This window comes from Macaca fascicularis, chromosome 6 (assembly GCF_037993035.2).
Source record: "Macaca fascicularis isolate 582-1 chromosome 6, T2T-MFA8v1.1".
NCBI classification, from domain to species: Eukaryota; Metazoa; Chordata; class Mammalia; order Primates; family Cercopithecidae; genus Macaca; species Macaca fascicularis.
Window position 1 is genome coordinate 147,868,881 of NC_088380.1, and position 18,141 is coordinate 147,887,021.

The window sequence follows — 18,141 nt, forward strand, 5'->3', positions numbered from 1 at the left end:
ACAGAAATTTTATTCCACTTTATTTACAACTCAGATATCTAAAAAATAGATTGCTTTTGAAATACAAATGTAAGAAACAATTGGAGAAATCTAAAATCATAATTAGAAAAGAGTAGTGTTTTCTCTATCAGCCATCTGTTACACATCAGTGGGTGTAGTAACGACTTAGGACTCTGAGCGCCGCTGTTGATCAACTCTAAGCAAAAATCAGGACTCCAACCGGATTTCCAGTTATGTGACTACACAAAACCCGGCAGATCCCACAAACCTGCTCCCAGACTGCAGCAAAACTCAGCCTCTTAACTTAGGGCACTCTGGCTTTCTCCTAAGGAAAAGGATCACCATACTTCGCAGGAGGGAAGAAAGAACCTGATGAAGCAGCGCGCACAGAGAGTATTTTGAGAAAATTCCAAAGCAAGGCAGCAATGGCAGCTCCAACCAAATGCCAGCTCCGCGGAAGATTAGTCCTGCTATGCTCGCTCCTGGGGATGCTATGGGAGGCCAGGGCCAGTCAGATTCGCTACTCAGTGCCTGAAGAGACAGAAAAGGGCTATATTGTGGGCAACATCTCCAAGGACCTGGCTCTGGAGCCCCGGGAGCTGGCGGAGCGCGGAGTACGCATCATCTCCAGAGGTAAGACGCAGCTTTTCTCTCTGAACCCGCGCAGCGGCAGCTTGGTCACCGCGGGTAGGATAGACCGGGAGGAGCTGTGTGCCCAGAGCCCGCGGTGTCTGGTGAACTTTAAAGTCCTGGTTGAAGACAGAGTGAAATTGTACGGAATAGAAATAGAAGTAACTGATATTAACGACAGTGCCCCAAAATTCCAGGCGGAAAGTCTGGAAGTAAAAATTAACGAAGTCGCGGTTCCTGGAGCACGTTATCCACTCCCAGAAGCTGTTGACCCGGATGTGGGCGTGAACTCCCTCCAGAGCTACCAGCTCAGCCCCAATCACCACTTCTCCCTGAACGTGCAGACTGGAGACAATGGAGCCATAAACCCAGAGCTGGTGCTGGAACGAGCCCTGGACAGGGAGGAGGCGGCTGCTCACCACCTGGTCCTCACGGCCTCAGATGGCGGCAAGCCGCGTCGTTCCAGCACCGTGCGCATCCATGTGACAGTATTGGATACAAATGATAATGCCCCGGTTTTTGCTCAACCGATTTACAGAGTGAAAGTCCTTGAAAACGTGCCCCCAGGCACCTGGCTGATTACTGCAACAGCCAGCGACCTGGATGAGGGAACCAACGGAAAAGTGGCATACAAATTCTGGAAAATTAATGAAAAACAATCTCTGTTATTCCAGCTTAATGAAAATACTGGGGAAATATCAATAGCAAAAAGTCTAGATTATGAAGAATGTTCATTTTATGAAATGGAAATACAAGCTGAAGATGGTGGGGGATTGAAAGGGTGGACAAAAGTGCTCATTTCAGTGGAAGATGTAAACGACAATAGACCTGAAGTGACCATTACATCTCTGTTTAGCCCAGTGAGAGAAGATGCACCTCAGGGAACAGTAATTCTTCTTTTCAATGCTCATGACCGAGATTCGGGGAAGAATGGTCAAGTTGTCTGTTCTATCCAGGAGAATCTATCTTTTAAATTAGAAAATTCAGAAGAAGATTATTATAGATTGTTGACGGCCCAAATTCTTGACCGAGAAAAAGCCTCAGAATATAATATCACGGTGACTGCAACAGACAGAGGAACTCCGCCCCTGTCCACAGAAATTCACATCACTCTGCAAGTGACTGACATCAATGATAATCCACCTGCCTTCTCTCAAACCTCCTACTCAGTCTACCTCCCGGAAAACAATGCCAGAGGTACTTCCATCTTCTCGGTGATCGCCTATGACCCTGATAGCAATGAGAATTCTAGAGTTATTTACTCCTTGGCAGAGGATATCATCCAAGGGTCTCCTCTCTCCACTTATGTCTCTATTAACTCAGAGACTGGCGTGCTGTATGCTCTGTGCTCCTTTGACTATGAGCAGTTTAGAGATTTGCAAATGCAGGTGAGGGCAAGTGACAGTGGAAACCCACCACTTAGCAGCAATGTGTCATTGAGACTATTTGTTTTGGACCAGAACGACAATGCCCCGGAAATCCTGTACCCCACCCTCCCCACTGACGGTTCTACTGGTGTGGAGCTGGCACCCCGCTCTGCAGAGCCTGGCTACCTGGTGACCAAGGTGGTGGCAGTGGACAGAGACTCAGGCCAGAATGCTTGGCTGTCCTACCACTTATTCAAGGCCAGTGAGCCAGGGCTCTTCTCGGTGGGGCTGCACACAGGTGAAGTGCGCACAGCTCGGGCCCTGCTAGATAGAGATGTGCTCAAACAGAGCCTTGTGGTGGCTGTACAGGACCATGGCCAGCCCCCTCTCTCCGCCACTGTCACGCTCACAGTAGCCATAGCTGACAGCATCCCAGACATCCTGGCTGACCTGGGCAGTCTTCAGATCCCTGCAGACTTGGAGGCCTCAGACCTTACCCTCTACCTCGTTGTGGCTGTCACAGTGGTCTCCTGTGTCTTCCTCACCTTCGTTATCATGCTGCTGGCCCTCAGCCTGAGGCACTGGCACGCCTCACGTCTGCTGCGGGCTACAAGTGATGGGTTGGCTGGTGTGCCCACCTCACACTTTGTGGGTGTCGATGGGGTTAGAGCTTTCCTACAGACCTATTCTCAGGAGTTCTCCCTCACTGCTGACTCAAGGAAGAGCCACCTGATCTTCCCCCAACCCAACTATGCAGACACACTCATCAGCCAGCAGAGCTATGAGAAAAATGAGCCTTTGTGTGTCTCAGTTGATTCCAAGTTTCCTATAGAAGACACCCCTTTGGTTCCGGTGAGTTCAGTTTTTTTCTTTCTTTTTTTTTTCTTTTTTTTTTTTTTTGTTTGTTTGTTTGTTTGTTTTTTGTTTTGTTTTGTTTTTGAGACAGTCTTACTCTGTTGCCCAGGCTGGAGTGCAATGGTGTGATCTCAGCTCACTGCAACCTCCGCCTCCCAAGTTCAAGCGATTCTCCTGCCTCAGCCTCCCAAGTAGAGTAGCTGGGACTAGAGTAGAATAACTGGGACTACAGGCCTCCCAAGTAGAATAACTGGGACTACAGGCACGTGCCACCATGCCCGGCTAATTTTTTGTGTGTTTTTAGTAGAGACAAGGTGTCACCATGTTGGCCAGGCTGGTTTTGAACTCCTGACCTCAAGTGATCCACCTACCTCAGCCTCCCAAAGTGCTGGGATTACAGGCGTAAGCCACTGCACCCGGCCCTTTACTTTCTATTATAGTTAGCTTTCTCTTTAACTGTTTGTACTTAAGGTAGTATAAGTTGATATCAGTGTGTTTCTCATCACTTTTCACTGAGCCTAATTGTTGCTCCAACATCAAAAGGAGGCATTTATTCGTTATATTTGCTGATATAATTTTCATGTTCTCATAATTAACCTTGCTGTCAACATAAACCATTTTTCATGGGGCAGCTCTCAGCCTGTATTGATGTGGGCTTTTTGGGTAGGGTTGCTTGATTGGTTGCAGTGGACTCACGTCATAAAATTCTTACTCCTTTTTTTTTTTTCTTAAGAGATGGGGGTGTCATTCTGTTGTCCAGGGTGGAATGCAGTGGTGTGAGTAAAGCTCACTGCAGTCTCAACCTCCTGGGCTTATGCGATCCTCCCACCTCAACCTTCACAGTAGCTAGGCCTGAGGTGGGAGGACTAGCAAGTTATGTTGCCCAGGGTGGTCTCAAATGATCTTCCTGCTTCAGTTTCCCAAAGCACTGGGTGAGGTGTAAACCACCTCACCCAGCAAATTCTTACTCCTAAGATCATTTATTCAGGTCATACTATGTTTGTAAGGGTTAACTGATAGAAAGGTAAATGTATTCTTCTTAGAGAAAAAGCTGAAAGCCCAGATTTATTGCTTCTATTCTTCCATTTCTATGATAAGAAAACACCCCTTTGAGGTTATATTTTTCAGATCACAAGTGTGTAAAGTCTGTTTGTATTTATAGATATTTTCTGATGAAGATTCAAACTTCAGTTATCCACTTCCAAATCCTAGTAAGCCAATTTTTTTCCCTTTAATGGTGAAAGTTGTAACACTTTTTATTCTCATATCTTCAAAGGTCTTAATTTCCTAACACTTTAATGTTATATTATGAAGAATAGTAGGACATTCTTCTTTTCTATAGTATATGCTTGCTCAAGAGAAATTTCTGAGACTGGACACTGTGAAATGACAAAACAAGGAAATAAAAATATTTCTTTCACTTATATGTTATTTCTGGCTCAATTCTCCAACTTTTGAAGCTAGAAATGAACTTGCATATCAGATATAATTTAAGAAAATAGTCTCAGGAACTGCTGGGAAGATTCTAAAACTCTTTTACTGTTTTTAGCTATAAGGAAGAGAATAATGTATTATTTAGTGTTATTTTAAACATAGTGTCATTTCAAGTAGTAAATAACATTTCACAAGACATTTGAAAATAAGCTTTGAAGTTGAGTCAAAATTCTATGCTAAACATGTGATCCATAGATACATTGATGACTGCTGGCATTTCTGTGGAAATGAAGAATTATTTTATTTGTTTGCAATTACTTGGGTTTCTGTTGCTTTATTTTTAAGAAAAAAAAAGCTAAACTGTCTGGAAATCCTTTATGACATACAGACATTTTAATTATTTCAAACACGTCTTCCCCCTGAAGCAGGTAGCAAAAAATAAAGCATCCTTCAGGCTCATATTTTTAACCATATAACAAGAAAATTATTACAATTTCTGTTCTGAGGAGTAACCTTCATACTTAGTATTTATAAATATTGAAATGTGTGTTAATTTGAGGAAAACATAACAGATATCCATGAAGGCTTATATGTCATGGTAGGTAGTTACTATTCAATACTACAAAAATGTCTCTTGCCCTGAAAACCAGAACACAAGGCTCACCAGACAGATAACTGAGCGGAGTATGGAAAATGTTTACTTCTTTTTTTCTTGAACTATGTAGGACTTAACTTATTGTGCATTGGTAACAGATTGTAGAACATAAGCTGAAAGATAAAATTCTTGACCTTAATGTCTCATCTTAAAAAGAAGCATTGATTGACATTCTATACTTGCATTACTTAAAAATAATGGGGGAGCGCAGTATATATTGACAAAGATTGGCTTTGTGGTGATCATTGTTGAAGGTGGGGTGGGCTATGTGAAGGTTCACTACATATACTCCCTACTGTTGTATAAGTTTGAAATTGTGCATAACACATTTATTTGCAACACAAAGCATAGAAATATCTACTATAATACTATGGTGAGAGCAAAATTTGGGGGGAACGTACACCTGCATTTTCGAAGAATATATACATTTTGGAGACCGAATTCAAAATGAAAAACCGGGCTGCTGTCCCGCACGGAGCCTCTGGGCGCCGCTGTCGGCCAGTGCAGAGCAAGCGCTGACGCCGGGGATCCCTCAGCCTCCAGCCTAGGGATTCCCTGCGCAGCCAACAACAGAAAGAAGAAAACCAGCACACACACAGAAGCTTCCAGCTGGGCAGACCTCGCCCAGCACACCAGATTCCCAGCTCCGAGACCCGGGACTCCTCCTGTCCTGGGCCGAATGCTCTTTTAGCGCGGTAGAGTGCACTTTCTCCAGCTGGAAAAGCGGGGACCCAGCGAGAACCCAAGCGAACGATGGGAGGGAGCTGCGCGCAGAGGCGCCGGGCCGGCCCGCGGCAGGTACTATTTCCCTTGCTGCTGCCTTTGTTCTACCCCGCGCTGTGTGAGCCGATCCGCTACTCGATTCCGGAGGAGCTGGCCAAGGGCTCGGTGGTGGGGAACCTCGCTAAGGATCTAGGGCTCAGTGTCCTGGATGTGTCGGCTCGCAAGCTGCGAGTTAGCGCGGAGAAGCTGCACTTCAGCGTAGACGCAGAGAGCGGGGACTTACTTGTGAAGGACCGAATAGACCGTGAGCAAATATGCAAAGAGAGAAGAAGATGTGAGTTGCAATTGGAAGCTGTGGTGGAAAATCCTTTAAATGTTTTTCATATCATTGTGGTGATTGAGGATGTTAATGACCACGCCCCTCAATTTGATAAAAAGGAAATACATTTAGAAATTTTCGAATCTGCATCCGCTGGTGCACGAATATCGCTTGACCCTGCCACGGATCCCGATATAAACATAAACTCAATTAAAGATTATAAGATAAACTCTAATCCTTATTTTTCATTAATGGTTAGAGTTAATTCCGACGGTGGCAAATACCCAGAGTTATCTCTGGAGAAACTCCTAGACCGGGAAGAACAGAGATCTCATAGCTTGATATTGACTGCCTTGGACGGAGGTGACCCACCAAGAAGTGCCACCGCTCACATACAAATTTCTGTCAAGGACACCAATGATAACCCCCCGGTTTTCAGCAGAGACGAATATAGAATTAGTGTTAGTGAAAATCTGCCCCCTGGGTCCCCTGTGTTGCAAGTGACAGCCACTGACCAGGATGAGGGGGTCAATGCCGAGATAAACTACTACTTCCGAAGCACTGCCCAGAGCACAAAACATATGTTCTTATTGGATGAGAAAACAGGTATGATTAAAAATAACCAGTCATTTGATTTTGAAGATGTAGAAAGGTACACCATGGAAGTGGAAGCGAAGGACGGAGGTGGTCTCTCTGCCCAGTGTAAAGTAATCATAGAAATCCTGGATGAAAACGACAACAACCCAGAAATAATCATAACTTCTCTCTCTGATCAGATTTTGGAGAATTCTCCTCCAGGAATGGTTGTTGCCCTCTTCAAAACACGGGACCTGGATTTCGGAGGAAATGGAGAAGTCAGGTGTAATATAGAAACAGACATTCCATTCAAGATTTATTCTTCTTCCAATAACTACTACAAGCTGGTGACAGATGGAGCCCTGGACCGAGAGCAGACACCAGAATACAATGTAACCATCGTAGCCACTGACAGGGGCAAGCCGCCCCTTTCTTCCAGTAGAAGCATCACCTTGTATGTCACTGACATCAACGACAACGCCCCAGTTTTCGACCAGACGTCCTACGTGGTTCATGTGGCCGAGAACAACCCGCCAGGAGCCTCCATTGCGCAAGTGAGCGCCTCTGACCCGGATTTGGGGCTCAACGGCCACATCTCCTACTCTATCGTGGCAAGTGACCTAGAACCCCTGGCGCTGTCGTCATATGTGTCCGTGAGCGCGCAGAGCGGGATGGTCTTCGCGCAGCGCGCCTTTGATCACGAGCAACTGCGCGCCTTCGAGCTCACGCTGCAAGCCCGCGACCATGGCTCGCCCGCGCTCAGCGCCAACGTGAGCCTGCGCGTGTTGGTGGGAGACCGCAATGACAACGCACCGCGCGTGCTGTACCCAGCTCTGGGTCCCGACGGCTCCGCGCTCTTCGACATGGTGCCTCGCTCTGCAGAGCCCGGCTACCTAGTGACTAAGGTGGTAGCGGTGGACGCCGACTCAGGACACAACGCCTGGCTATCCTACCACGTGCTGCAGGCCAGCGAGCCCGGGCTCTTCAGCCTGGGGCTGCGCACTGGTGAGGTGCGCATGGCTCGAGCCTTAGGCGACAGGGACGCAGCCCGCCAGCGCCTGCTGGTCACTGTGCGTGATGGTGGACAGCCGCCACTCTCTGCCACCGCCACCCTGCATCTGGTCTTCGCAGACAACTTGCAAGAGATACTGCCAGACCTCAGAGAGTACGATCGCCCTGTACTCTCTGACCCCCAGGCTGAGCTACAGTTTTACCTGGTGGTGGCCTTGGCCTTAATCTCAGTGCTCTTCCTCCTTGCGGTAATTCTGGCCATTGCCTTGCGCCTGCGACGCTCTCTCAGCCCTACTACTTGGGACTGCTTCCATCCTGGTCTCTGTGTCAAGTCTGGACCTGTAGTTCCCCCCAACTACAGTGAGGGGACTTTGCCTTATTCTTATAATCTGTGCATTGCACATACGGGTACAAAAGAGTTTAATTTCCTAAAATGTAGTGCACCCATACATTCCAATGAAGACATGGTTTGCAGTGTTTCTCCTGGAGCCTTAATTCCACCTCATGGTGGGGAGGATTTGACTTCACATTCTGAGACTCTAACTTCGGTGAGTTTCTCTTTTTTGTGTGTGATTTATCTAATAGTCTACTAGTTTCTCATATTTTAGGCATACTACTTTATTTTCATATCTAGAATTATATATTTAAAACTCATAGCTTTTTATCATCTTTTCTCAATGTTTTGTCAATTGTAGAATGTCACCTGATTGAAGATATTTAGTCTTTGTCTTTTTTTTTTTTTGAGATGGAGTCTCTCACTGTTGCCCAGGCTGGAGTGCAGGGGTGCGATCTCAGCTCACTGCAACCTCTGCCTTCTGGGTTCAAGCGATTCTCCTGCCTCAGCCTCCCAAGTAGCTGGGATTACTGGCGCCCCTCACCATGGCTAAATTTTTTGTATTTTTAGTAGAGATGGGGTTTCACTATGTCGACCAGGCTGGTCTCAAACTCCTGACCTCATGATCCTCCCAACTTGGCCTCTCAAAGTGCTGGGATTACAGGTGTGAGCCACCATATTTTGTCAAGTTCTGACTATCGAACAGAAGCAGTGGTCTTGGCACCTAAGAAAACAAACAAGTAACCTATCTATTCAAATTTGCCAAGACTTAGTGAATTTACCATATCTTATTTATATATTTTTAAAGCTTAAAAATATTCAGAAGGCAGGCCCAGTGGCTCACACCTATAATCACAGCACTTTTGGAGGCTGAAGCAGAAAGTATCACTTGAACCCAAGAATTGAGACCAGCCTGGGCAATATAGGGAGACCCCCCATCTCTACTAAAACAAAAATAAAACAAAACCATTAGCAGAGTGTGGTAACATTCCCCTGTGGTCCCAGCTACTTGAGAGGCTGAGCTGGGTGGATTGCTTGGTCCTAGGAGGTCAAGGTTGCAGTGAGCCCTGATCTTGCCACTGCACTCCAGCCTGGGTGACAGAGTGTGACCCTGTCTCTAAAGTAAATAAATAAATATGCAGGCAGGGCCAAGTGTGCTGTAATCCCAGCACTTTGGGAGGTGGAGGTGGAGAATCTCTTGAGCCCAGGAATTTGAGACCAGCCTGGGCAACATAGGGAGACCCCATTGCTTCCGAAAATTTAAAAATTAGCAGGGTGTGGTGGCACATTTCTGTGGTCTCAGCTACTCTGGAGGCTGCAGTGGGAGAATTGCTTGAGCCCAGGAAGTCTAGGCTGCAGTGAGCTATGATTGTGCCACTGCACTCCAGCCTGGGTGACAAAGCGGGACCCTGTCTCAAAAAAAAAAAAAAAAAGACATTTCTAAGAAATGAAATGAAATACTATTGCTGTTGCACTCAGTCTCTGTCTCTGATTCGCTGATAGAAGATTTTTGAAGAAAAAAGATAAAATCTTTGAAGAGTTCTATACTTGGAAGGCATAGTGATATAAACACTTCTGAACATCCTGTTCTCTGTGTGAAAGAAGTAAACTTCTATACCCTTTGCATTTGAGGGAATAATTGCTACTGGGTTGATGGGCACACACAGTTGAAGATATGTGAACCACTGGACTTTGGCCTCTCATACAAACTGCCTAAGAGAAGAGATTATTTATACTGGTATTAATGCTCTGATGAAAACAGGTCATTTGACATAAACACTTACTTGTTGAAAACCTATATCACTACATCTAACTTTGTTTTCTAAAACTTTCAGTACTTCAAATTCTACATATTTCTTTTCTCATTACAATGCAGACATTTTAATTTGCAACTGTAATATATGTTCATTTTAGTTTGTGATTGCCTGCTTAATCATTTAAATAGGTCCACTTAACTTATATCCCTATAAGATAAAGTACGTTTTACACAAAAAGGTTCATTAAGGCTCAGTAAAACTATTCTAGAAGAGTACTTTAAAAACCTCTTACATAATCCTAAGCTAAATAAATTTAATGAATTAAGTAGTTAAAATTATAAAGCTTCAGAGTGAACTATGTCATGAAGAGTTTATTTAATATAGTCTTGTATGAATGTATGCTAAATAAAATTGGACTATTTAAATCACAATTTTAAATTATAACACTTTTCTGAATATACCTAGACACTCATATGACCTAAAATAAGTATTATTTACCTTTTATTACAGTATGTACATTTCTGTTGGGAAAACGTGTTGCAAATATATATTTAACCAAACATTATTGTGAAATATTTACAATATTTTCACTCCACTTTGTCACACCTCCAGTAAGAAACCTACATATAGTAAATTATTTAAAGATAGGAGTGGGGAAACCAAAGAATCTATGTAAAATATAATAATCCGACAGAATGGAGTTTACTTTCCAGTCCATGTATAACTTGGGTGCAGTAACTTCTTAGGGCTCTGAGCGCCGCTGTTCACCTACTAGGAGAGAAAACGCAGCCAGAGCTCAATCCGGATTCTCAGGGCTCCAACTACACAAAGCCCCACAAACCGGCTGCTGGGCTGCAGGGAAGCTCACTCCAGAATTTAAAGTGCTCAGGCTACAGAGACACCCTGAAGCCATAGAAAGACAAAGGAACCGGTTTAAACACACAACGTGTCCAGTGAGGACTTTGCAGAATTCTGTAACCAGACTACAATGGCCGCTCAAAGGAATCGCTCAAAGGAATCAAAGGATTGCAGTGAGCTGGTCTTGCTCTGCCTCTTCCTCGGGATTCCATGGGAGGCTGGAGCCCGGCAGATCTCCTACTCAATTCCTGAGGAATTAGAGAAAGGCTCTTTCGTGGGCAACATCTCCAAAGACTTGGGGCTGGCGCCCGGAGAGCTGGCGGAGCGCGGAGTCCGCATAGTCTCCAGAGGTAGGAGGCAGCTTTTCTCTCTGGACCCGCGCAGCGGCAGCTTGGTCACCGCGGACAGGATAGACCGGGAGGAGCTCTGCGCTCAGAGCGCGCGGTGCCTGGTGAGTTTTAATATCCTTGTGGAAGAAAGGGTGAAACTTTTTGGGATAGAAATAGAAGTAACTGATATAAATGACAATGCTCCAAAATTCCAAGCAGAAAATCTAGACGTAAAAATTAATGAAAATGTCGCCACGGGAATGCGTTTTCCTCTCCCGGAAGCTATTGATCCGGATGTGGGCGTGAACTCCCTGCAGAGCTATCAGCTCAGCCCCAATAGGCACTTCTCCCTAAGAGTTCAGAGCCGTGCCAATGGCGTCAAGTACCCGGAGCTGGTACTGGAGCATGCCCTAGATCGCGAGGAAGAGGCCATTCACCACCTGGTCCTCACCGCCTCCGACGGGGGTGACCCTCTCCGATCTGGCACTGTTCTCGTCAGCGTGACTGTCTTCGATACAAATGACAACGCGCCGGTCTTCACCTTACCAGAATACCGAGTGAGTGTTCCTGAGAATTTGCCTGTGGGCACTCAGCTGCTGACAGTCACAGCCACCGACAGGGACGAAGGTGCCAATGGAGAAGTGACATATTCATTCCGAAAATTACCTGATACGCAATTGTTGAAGTTCCAACTAAACAAATATACTGGAGAAATAAAAATATCAGAAAATCTAGATTATGAAGAAACTGGTTTCTATGAAATAGAAATACAAGCAGAAGATGGAGGAGCATATCTTGCAACTGCAAAAGTGCTGATTACAGTAGAAGATGTAAATGACAACAGTCCAGAGGTAGCCATCACGTCTCTATTTAGTCCAGTGACTGAAGATTCACCTCTGGGAACAGTCGTAGCCCTTTTAAATGTGCATGATTTAGACTCTGAGCAGAATGGACGGGTAACCTGTTCCATTTTGGCGTATCTACCATTTAAATTAGAAAAGTCCATTGATAGTTATTACAGATTGGTGACACACAGAGCCCTTGACAGGGAACAGGTATCCTCTTACAATATCACAGTAACAGCCACAGATGGGGGAAGTCCACCTCTATCAACGGAAATTCACTTTATGCTACAAGTGGCAGATATCAATGACAACCCACCTACCTTCTCTCATGTATCCTACTTTACCTATATCCCAGAGAACAACGCCAGGGGTGCCTCCATCTTCTCAGTGACAGCGCTGGACCCGGACAGCAAAGAGAATGCCCGGATTATTTACTCCCTGGCTGAAGACACCATCCAGGGGGCACCTCTGTCCTCATACATATCCATCAACTCAGACACTGGCGTCCTGTATGCACTCAGATCCTTTGACTATGAGCAATTCCATGAGCTACAGATGCAGGTGACAGCCAGCGACAGCGGGGATCCTCCACTCAGCAGCAATGTGTCGTTGAGCCTGTTTGTGCTGGACCAGAACGACAATGCGCCCGAGATCCTGTACCCCGCCCTCCCCACAGACGGTTCCACTGGCGTGGAGCTGGCGCCCCGCTCCGCAGAGCCCGGCTACCTGGTGACCAAGGTGGTGGCGGTGGACAGAGACTCGGGCCAGAACGCCTGGCTGTCCTACCGCCTGCTCAAGGCCAGCGAGCCGGGACTCTTCGCGGTGGGGCTGCACACGGGCGAGGTGCGCACGGCGCGGGCCCTGCTGGACAGAGACGCGCTCAAGCAAAGCCTCGTGGTGGCCGTCCAGGACCACGGCCAGCCCCCTCTCTCGGCCACCGTCACGCTCACCGTGGCCGTGGCCGACAGCATCCCCGAAGTCCTGGCGGACCTCAGCAGCCTCGAGTCTCTGGCTAACTCTGGAACCTCAGACCTCACTCTGTACCTGGTGGTAGCGGTGGCTGCGGTCTCCTGCGTCTTCCTGGCCTTCGTCATCGTGCTGCTGGCGCTCAGGCTGCGGCGCTGGCACAAGTCACGCCTGCTGCAGGCTTCAGGAGGCGGCTTGACAGGCGTGCCCGGCTCGCACTTTGTGGGCGTGGACGGGGTGCGGGCTTTCCTGCAGACCTATTCCCACGAGGTCTCCCTCACCGCGGACTCGCGGAAGAGTCACCTGATCTTCCCCCAGCCCAACTACGCTGACACGCTCATCAGCCGGGAGAGCTGTGAGAAAAAGGATCCTTTGTCTTTGTTAAATGATTCGAAGTTTCCTTTAGAGGATACCCCATTGGTTCCAGTGAGTTTTACTTTTATTTTTACTCTTTTTCTGTTGTTAAAAAAGATTGGTTTTACTTTTAAGTTTGCAGCATGATAGTGGAAAGTGCAAATGCTAAAACACTGATGAGTAGAATTTGATGTTTATTAAGGGTTTTTTTTTAACTTTCTGGTAAAATTCACCTAGTCTCAATCAAGGCCTGTATGTCATCAGGCTTTGTTATGATTAGCTTTGCAGAACCTTGTAGTTTATAGTGTTGTTGAGTACAATATTGACAATTCTTAAGACAGACTTCCATACAGAAGTGTCTGTCGATTTATATTTCCTCCTGGGTGGTCACACATTGAAACTCCAGCCCCTTAAGCATCCCTCTTGTTCTGAAGGCAGTCTGGTAAGAATAGGTAAGTATCAGAAAGAAATGGTCTCTGGAAACACAACCCAAATCCAAGATTACTCAACGCAGCTCTTCCCAAGGAGAAGAGCAATAGGCCTTTTCCAAACTACCTTTTATATGTTTTTAAATTTATACTTTGTGGCGATAGTTGCAGTTGAATATACTGTTTTTCATTAATATTGAATTAACTTATTTATAACAATGTATACTTAGATTTTTCCTGCCCTATTTATACCTGATAACACTGAAGCATCCTTTTTGCATACAATTCTCTAATTTCCCACTACTATGTGGAAGATACAGCATTTTAATGTAACTTGTGTTGCTCAATAGGGATCCTGAAGAGGCTATAGAGGGTGAAACTAGAACATTTGGGGTTCTGCTTTTGTCTTTTTTGTTAAATGTTCTAATCACTAAGGCTGAAAGTAAATATGGATTGGGAAGACAGATAAATTTGTACATGTTCCCAAGAACAGGAGCAACAGATATATGACAAAGCTATTTCAGTGGCTGTTTAATGTATAGGGAGGCAAACACCTGAAACTCTGAAAATTCTGAAATTGAGAGGCAAAATAAACTTAGAGTCAAGAAAGAAATGCCATTTCTGCAGATCAGAATATAAGCACCAAAAATAAAAAAGAAAATAATATATGCAAATAAGTAAGGTAAATTACCTAAACAAAGGATCAGTGGAGATACTGATGAGTTCATTTAGTTCAATGAAAATAGTGATGTATTAGGTTGATCTCTTAATTTCATTACTAATATTCTACTAAATGTGGTAGCATAAGGTCAAAAAGCATTCCAAAGTTTCTCAAGACCCTTTGAAGACCATGACTTTTTTCAGGCCAGTCAACATTTGTTCAATGATAGGTCTGTGGAAGGAAAGCACACTCTTTAGGATCATAGTTATTAACTATTAAACCTTTGAAACTATTATTTCATATTTGTGTTCATAAGAGTCAAAATTGTGCATTCATCTCAAATGAAAAATACAGATTTTTTTTTAAAAAAACTACTCTTTTGACATTGTAGCTATTGTAAGAAAATATTTTTAAATATGGTTATTTAAAAGCAATACAGGACACCCTGGATGATGGTAATGACTAGAGCAATGGTTACATTCCAGTACTTAAATATGAAATTAGGAATTATTACTTTCTAGGTGAATATAGGTTAGAATTGAAGACCAAAAAAAATGTTGCTTATCTTCAGTACTTCCAGCTTCATAGATAATTACTCTTAAAAGGAACAAGAATGACTGCCTCTGGATGGAGGAAGTGGAGAGCAATGGGCCATAGGGTAGGAGACCTATAAACCTTCATGCGATATTCTTTTGTGCCTCTTTAAATTTTGAAGAAAAAATATTCATTTATTCAAGATATATGTAAATTTTAGTACATAAAAAGATGAGCTAGTTATGACCACGTGGAAATATATTTCCTGATGTAAAGGAATCACTGAGGAATAAGATTCAAATATTTTGGTTGTCAACTCAAAAAATTCCTTGAAAGAGATAAAGTCAAGCTGCAGTCCCACACGGAGCCTCTGGGCGCCGCTGTCGGCCAGTGCAGAGCAAGCGCTGACGCCGGGGATCCCTCAGCCTCTAGCCTAGGATTCCCTGCGCAGCCAACAACAGAAAGAAGAAAACCAGCACACACACAGAGGCTCCCGGCTGGGCAGACCTCGCCCAGCACACCAGATTCCCAGCTCCGAGACCCGGGACTCCTCCTGTCCTGGGCCGAATGCTCTTTTAGCGCGGTAGAGTGCACTTTCTCCAGCTGGAAAAGCGGGGACCCAGCGAGAACCCAAGCGAACGATGGGAGGGAGCTGCGCGCAGAGGCGCCGGGCCGGCCCGCGGCAGGTACTATTTCCCTTGCTGCTGCCTTTGTTCTACCCCGCGCTGTGTGAGCCGATCCGCTACTCGATTCCGGAGGAGCTGGCCAAGGGCTCGGTGGTGGGGAACCTCGCTAAGGATCTAGGGCTCAGTGTCCTGGATGTGTCGGCTCGCAAGCTGCGAGTTAGCGCGGAGAAGCTGCACTTCAGCGTAGACGCGGAGAGCGGGGACTTACTTGTGAAGGACCGAATAGACCGTGAGCAAATATGCAAAGAGAGAAGAAGATGTGAGTTGCAATTGGAAGCTGTGGTGGAAAATCCTTTAAATATTTTTCATATCATTGTGGTGATTGAGGATATTAATGACCACGCCCCTCAATTCCAGAAAGATGAAATAAACTTAGAAATCAGTGAATCTGTCAGCCCGGGGATGGGAACAATTCTTGAGTCTGCAGAAGATCCTGATATTAGTATGAATTCGCTGAGCAAATACCAACTAAGTCCTAACGAGCATTTCTCATTGGTGGAGAAAGACAATCCTGATGGTGGCAAATATCCAGAATTAGTATTGCAGAAGACTCTGGACCGAGAAACGCAGAGCGCTCACCACTTGGTACTGACTGCCTTAGATGGTGGGGACCCTCCCCGAAGCGGTACTGCTCAGATAAGAATCCTGGTAATAGATGCCAATGACAACCCCCCAGTGTTCAGCCAGGACGTGTACAGGGTCAGCCTACGGGAAGACGTGCCTCCAGGCACCTCCATCCTGAGAGTGAAGGCCACTGACCAGGACGAGGGCATCAACTCGGAGATCACTTACTCCTTCCTTGGTGTGGCTGACAAAGCGCAGCACGTGTTCTCTCTGGATTACGCTACAGGAAACATTCTAACTCAGCAGCCTTTGGATTTTGAAGAAGTGGAAAGATATACGATGAACATAGAGGCAAAAGACCGAGGATCTCTCTCAACACGTTGTAAAGTAATTATAGAAGTTCTAGACGAAAATGACAACAGCCCAGAAATAATCATCACGTCACTCCCTGATCAGATTATGGAGGATTCCCCTCCAGGAGTGGTTGTTGCCCTCTTCAAAACACGGGACCGAGACTCAGGGGAAAATGGGGAAGTCAGGTGTAGTTTAAGTAGAGGTGTTCCATTTAAGATTCATTCTTCTTCTAATAATTACTACAAACTAGTAACAGATGGGGCCCTGGATCGGGAGCAGACCCCAGAGTACAACGTCACCATCGCAGCCACCGACAGGGGCAAGCCTCCGCTCTCCTCCAGCAAAACCATAACCCTGCACATCACTGACGTCAACGACAACGCGCCCGTTTTCGGACAGTCCGCCTACCTGGTCCATGTGCCAGAAAACAACCAGCCAGGTGCCTCCATAGCGCAAGTCAGTGCCTCTGACCCAGACTTCGGGCCCAATGGCCGTGTCTCCTACTCTCTCGTTGCCAGCGACCTGGAGTCACGAACGCTGTCGTCCTACGTGTCCGTGAGCGCGCAGAACGGGGTGGTGTTCGCGCAGCGCGCCTTTGACCACGAGCAGCTGCGCGCCTTCGAGCTCACGCTGCAGGCCTGCGACCAGGGCTCGCCCGCGCTCAGCGCCAATGTGAGCCTGCGCGTGTTGGTGGGCGACCGTAACGACAACGCACCGCGGGTGCTGTACCCTGCGCTGGGTCCCGACGGCTCCGCGGTCTTCGACACAGTGCCGCGGGCCGCACAGCCAGGCTACCTGGTGACCAAGGTGGTGGCCGTGGACGCCGACTCGGGGCACAATGCCTGGCTGTCCTACCACGTGGTGCATGCCAGTGAGCCCGGGCTCTTCAGCCTGGGGCTGCGAACTGGCGAGGTGCGCATGGCGCGTGCTTTGGGTGACAAGGACTCGGTCCGCCAGCGCCTGCTAGTCGCTGTAAGAGATGGAGGACAGCCACCTCTTTCAGCCACTGCCATGCTGCACCTGGTGTTCGCAGATAGCTTGCAAGAGGTACTGCCGGATTTCAGCGACCGTCCCACACCCTCTGACTCCCAGGCTGAGATGCAGTTTTACCTGGTAGTGGCCTTGGCCTTGATTTCCGTGCTCTTTCTACTCGCGGTGATTCTAGCTATCGCTCTACGCCTAAGACAGTCTTTCAGCCCTACTGCAGGGGGCTGCTTTGAGTCAGTTCTCTGCTCCAAGTCCGGACCTGTGGGTCCCCCCAGCTACAATGAGGGAACGTTGCCCTATGCCTATAATTTTTGTGTGCCTGGGGATCAAATGAATCCTGAATTTAATTTCGTCACATCTGTTGATCATTGTCCAGCCACACAAGATAACTTCAACAAAGATAGCTCTTCCATGCTACTGGCTAGCATTTTAACTCCTAGCTTGGAAGCAAATAAGATTCTTAAACAGGTAAGTATTTAAAAATGTGTTTAATCCTTTTTATATTACAATATGCCAATATATTCCAATATAGTGATATTATTTTAAGATTCTAGATAACCTCTTCATAGAGTTCCCAAAATATAGGTCAAATTTATGGCTATCATTGTTAAAACAAAAGTTTAAATTAAATGCCTCAATCTTCCTACTATTCAAAGACATTTTAAGGCCATCTACATGGGTAATCTCTGGTGACATTTTTTATGAAATAAAATACCTTTTGGTTAAAAATATAAAATACAGGTATATTTTCACGGCATGGTATTTTAATTGAAACCCTGATGCTATTCAATTTTTCTCAAGTGTTTCATTTACTCAATAAAGGAACACTCGTAAGAATTATAGTTAGGCATCCTACCTGATGATTTTATCGGGACCATGTTATTTCCACTTCCAGAAATGTTCTTTTCAGTCGG

The 18,141-nt window shown here is 45.9% G+C and overlaps 1 protein-coding gene across 17 annotated transcripts in view; it reads left to right on the plus strand.

The window, feature by feature from the left end:
- Positions 1-18,141, plus strand: part of LOC102120633 (protocadherin gamma-C4) — a 188,318-nt gene that overhangs the window by 71,817 nt on the left and 98,360 nt on the right. The window contains exon 1 of one of the 17 annotated variants that reach the window (XM_015452036.3): positions 253-2,849. The exons of 13 other annotated variants lie outside the window; for them this stretch is intronic. In XM_015452036.3, the coding sequence (XP_015307522.2) occupies positions 426-2,849 (2,424 nt within the window). In that variant the 5' untranslated portion in view covers positions 253-425. Of the gene's footprint in view, positions 1-252; positions 2,850-5,482; positions 8,119-10,459; positions 13,086-15,089; positions 17,696-18,141 lie in introns of those variants that run through there. 3 more of the 17 variants (XM_015452032.3, XM_015452029.3, XM_015452040.4) reach the window with 3 other exon arrangements.